Source organism: Monopterus albus, unplaced genomic scaffold (genome assembly GCF_001952655.1).
Source record: "Monopterus albus unplaced genomic scaffold, M_albus_1.0 scaffold300.1, whole genome shotgun sequence".
Lineage (NCBI taxonomy): Eukaryota > Metazoa > Chordata > Actinopteri > Synbranchiformes > Synbranchidae > Monopterus > Monopterus albus.
The window spans coordinates 153,300-157,981 of NW_018128180.1; the positions used below are offsets into that span (position 1 = coordinate 153,300).

Below are 4,682 nucleotides of genomic sequence, written 5' to 3' on the forward strand. Positions count from 1 at the left end.
GTCCCCACCGTCAAATATGGAGGTGGAAACATTATGCTTTGGGGGTGTTTTTCTGCCAAGGGGACAGGACAATTGTACCGCATCAAAGGGAGGATGGATGGGGCCGTGTACTGTCAAATCTTGGGTGAGAACCTCCTTCCCTTAGTCAGGGCATTGAAAATGGGTCGTGGTTGGGTATTCCAGCATGACAATGATCCAAAACACACGGCCAAGGCAACAAAGGATTGGCTCAAGAAGAAGCATATTAAGGTCATGGAGTGGCCTAGTCAGTCTCCAGACCTTAATCCCATAGAAAATCTGTGGAGGGAACTGAAGGTTCAAGTTGCCAAATATCAGCCACGAAACATTAATGACTTGGTGAGGATCTGCAAAGAGGAGTGGGTCAAAATCCCCCCTGAGATCTGTGCAAACCTTGTGGCCAACTACAAGAAATGTCTGACCTCTGTGATTGCCAACAAAGGTTTTGCCACCAAGTACTAAAGCATGTTTTGCAAAGGGATCAAATACATATTTCATTCAGGATAATGCAAATTACTTTATAACTTTTTTCATAATGCATTTTTCTGGATTATTTTGTTATTGTTGTGTCTCTCACTGTTCACTTAAACCTACCATTGAAACTGTAGACTAATCATTTCTTTGTTAGTGGGCAAACTTACAAAATCAGCTGGGGTTCAAATAATTTTTTTTCCCTGACTGTATTTCACTTTCTGTTACTGGGACTGATGGACTGATTTATTACAGCCCCTATGACAAACAGTTTTCTAATGAGATGGCACAAGTAGTGCCACATATTGTGTGATCCACGTTATCGAAGACTGGTTCCTTTGTTAGGACATGTTATTGTAAAGCCAGTGTTGATTTTATATGTTGTGTGCTTGTTTAAAATACAAGTTCACTTGACCTGCAAACATCTTTGTATTGGTGTCTTTTTTCTTAGTTTTGTAATAGAGTAGAGTAGAGTAGGTACTTTATTGATCTCACAGTGGGGAAATTTCTGTGTTACAGCAGCAATAGAGAACAACCAACATAACACCATAAGAACAGACACATAAGAACAGCACTTCATAAAAACACGGAAAAGAACACGACGAGGACACAGCTGCTGTAACTTGCTGCCACTCCGCGGCGCATGCATACGTAAAAGGAAAATGTTGAAATGTTTGATGAGGCCAGGCATGTGGATGGCATTTTGCCCTGAGTGGAGCTTCACAGGTAACGCTTGTTGCTGGAACAGTAACATGTCGTCTTTATTGCACCATTCTGACGAAATCAAAAGAGGATACTGTATGTTTATCTTTCTCTATGACAGGGCAGTTGTGGAAGTAATATTGATACATTAGGTATAAAAAATGGACCCTGTCAGTGTTACTTTATGATGTGATCGGCTGATTGACATGTACACCATGTACAGTTAGAGGCTAATTTTAATTGCTTCATTCACACTGATCAGTTTAATCTGTAACAATGCATCATATCGGATGCTGTGAATGGAAAAGTCTTATATGAAACATAAACAATAACTATAGCTGTTAAATAAAGTCTGAAATGTAGCACAGTTTAAAGTGAAAACACTCAAAGTACCCTTATCGGGCTGCATACAAATTCTGCCTTAAATATATCATTATCTGAAGTATCCTCTATATGGACCTTGATGGCATAAAACTGTTGTAGGAGGAAATCATTTCCAGTTTACATAAGGATCATCTGCCAGTGCAAACACGTAAATGTGGGCCGTGTCCCCGCCTCGACCTATCAGAAAGCAGGCCGGAGTCCACACCACTGCGACTTCGGTGCAGGTTGTGGCTTGTTTTGCCACATAAATAACAACAACCGAAGCCTGGGCTAACATGTGCACAGGATATCTGTTAGACAGGGAGAAAGAGCCCCTTTCAAACACATTAAAAGCGGTCTGTTAGCGGAACACCCTTTTCGTTTGTTGTGTATAACTTATAAAGAGAAAACTATAGCAGGTGCAAGCAGCGTCATGTCGGTCGACAGCGTCTTTAGGACTCGCTCTCTCGGCGTGGCTGCCGAGGGTCTGCCTGATCAGTACGCCGACGGCAAAGCAGCGAAAGTCTGGCAACTGTACATCGGAGACACGCAGAGTAGGACGCAGGAGTACAGAAGCTGGCTGGTGTCTCTGCTGAGAGAGGCAGGGGTGCGGAGAGTCCTGGATGTGGCCTGTGGAACAGGGTAAAGTCATGTCAGGCCAGCTCTGCAGTTTAACAGTTGTGAGCGTTTCCGTTTTAGTTGGTGTGACATTAACGTTAACCAAACTCCATTAAACATTAGTTGGATTTTATGCGTCCTTCTATGTCAGCAAACGTAATACATTTAGTCCTAACTTTTATTTGACTTTATATCTGCCCAAGTCAGTCTTTAATTCGGCATTCGTTTTATACACTGTCCACATTATTTAAATTATGTCAGCTGTTTCTTTTTACGTAGTGTAGTGTTTCTCAGTTCAGTTATTTGTTTTCACTTTCTTGTCCCTGATAGCACTGTAGACAGACAAGATTATTTAAACCCACATAAATCAGTTCAATTAACTGTCTAAAACTGTTAAACTACAATTGTCTATTTTGTACTTCAGTGAGTTTTTTTTAAATATATATTCAGGTTTGTTTTCCTTTCCTACTGGCTGGACAGCAAACGGATTAGGCCAGAAAATGATGGAAGAAAGTGCAGAGTTGCACCATACACTAGTTCCGGCTTCCAGCATCAATCTGGGACCATGGGTTAAAACATATTGATGGAACTGTGTGGTATAGTAGATAAAGACGTTTGCATATTGCAAGTAGTAACATTGGTTAATCACTAGAGGGAGTTGGATCCCCTTGTGGCTCTTATATCTAGATGTGTACTTAGGGGGCGCAGGGCAAGAACGTGGGAAGGAATGATGGTAGACCTGATGTTGCCCTTTATAGAAACTGTGAGTTAAAGTAAAGTATACTGGAAGCCTGGACGCCTAAGTTCTATTATTTCACCTCACGATACCACAAACTGTTTTATGTGTTATTATAAGGATGATCATAGCTGCTGACAAAATGACAAGATCTGAGTGTTATTCTACAGCTCTGCTTAACTACTGGCTACTAATGTTGCTTTCGTCAACGAAAATTATGACTAAATATCGTCGTCAACGAACCTTTATCGCGTGACGAAAACGAGACGAGACGCAACGAAAATGCTGGTCATGTGACGATGACTATAATTAAATATATAATGCAATATTGTTGACGATAAAAAACGAGATAGTCGTGTTATTATTATTATTTTGCAGTATTTCTGTTTCCTGTGTCTCGCTTCAGGGGCCGCATCAGACGCGTCGCACTGCGCAGACGCAGGCGACGTCACTTCCTTAACCACCACTCGCGGCATTATTGAGAAGACGACAACAAACCAAGTTAAGTCTGACATAGAGAAAGGGACCGATGGCCGGCCAGCCGGGATTTGTCATTGGGAGAAAAAGAAGAAACGACATTTGGAAAAACTTTAATTACATAGAAGTGGAAAAGAAAACGGAATTTGTTGTGGAAAAAGATGGGGAGAAATGCGGCCACAAAATCACACAATGTGTATTGGATGTACTCTTGAGTCTATAAGGTAACAATAATATAATAAGATAACCTTGTTTGAAATGGGTTTGACATCTATACTACTAGGTACTTATACTCTATAGACTGGGTTAAATAGAATTGCATTACTAAAAAGACTAAAATACAATTCTCATTGACTAAAACTAGACTAAAATGTCATCAGTTTTCGTCGACTAAAACTAGACTAGACTAAAAAGAGTATGAATTGACTAAAACTAATAAAAAGTAAAATGACAGCTTCACACAAAGACTAGACTAAAACTAAAATGAAAACAGGCTGCCAAAAACAACTATACTGGCTACTGCATAGGACATGTGTTGTTTGTAAAAGCTGGAAGTTGGCTGAATGTTCTTTGTGTGGGAAAGCAGATGTTTGTTTCAGCAGGTGTTAGAAGGGAGTTTTGACTGGTCCCCTGCAATAGGCCCTATGTTTACTGTCACTGATTGTGTATCTGTTCTCTGGCACAGTACAAGGCCACTGGTTGCATTCAGACAAGAAGGAAATGTGCTTTAACATGTCTGCTGAGCTCAACAGTGAACCTTGTTTGGTGTTTGGGGAAAAATGTAAAGGAGACACAATATTATCATTGATAATAAACCTAGATCCACTTTCTTAAAGTCTGGTTAGTTGAACCATTTGGTGGTTCAACTAACCAGACTGGTATGGTGCCAGATCTACGGAAGAGTATTAGGGCCACTGCATAATTTTTTTTAAAATTCTGACTTTATTCTCAGAATTCTGACATTAAACTCAGAAGTATGGGTACCTGTAGGGATCCAAGTTCAGTGAGTGCCTTTGAGTCATGCTGGAGAGGAGCTACGTGCTGCCCAGAAAATGTCGGATATAAGTGAATTTTTGCGTGGTCGAGGAGTCCCAGAAGAAGCTATTTCATTAATGGAAGAGGAAAAGGTGAGTAAAAAGACTCATGTGTTACTTTACTGTCTGGCTTATTCTAATTTGCCCATGGGGGTGAATATATTTACATTTATTACATTACCAACTTGTTGTTCTAATCTCCTGTGGACCGGTAAAACCGACTATGTCCATACCCTCTGAGGTAACACCAGTAACGTTACAGT

General features: G+C 40.5%; 1 protein-coding gene across 2 annotated transcripts in view; it reads left to right on the plus strand.

The window, feature by feature from the left end:
* Window positions 1-1,739: 1,739 nt before the first annotated feature.
* The window catches only part of gnmt (glycine N-methyltransferase), an 11,856-nt gene continuing 8,913 nt past the window's right edge, over window positions 1,740-4,682 (plus strand). Inside the window, exon 1 of one of the 2 annotated variants that reach the window (XM_020623470.1) lies at window positions 1,740-2,196. In XM_020623470.1, the coding sequence (XP_020479126.1) occupies window positions 1,988-2,196 (209 nt within the window). In that variant the 5' untranslated portion in view covers window positions 1,740-1,987. Of the gene's footprint in view, window positions 2,197-3,577; window positions 3,610-4,682 lie in introns of those variants that run through there. The other variant, XM_020623472.1, reaches the window with a different exon arrangement.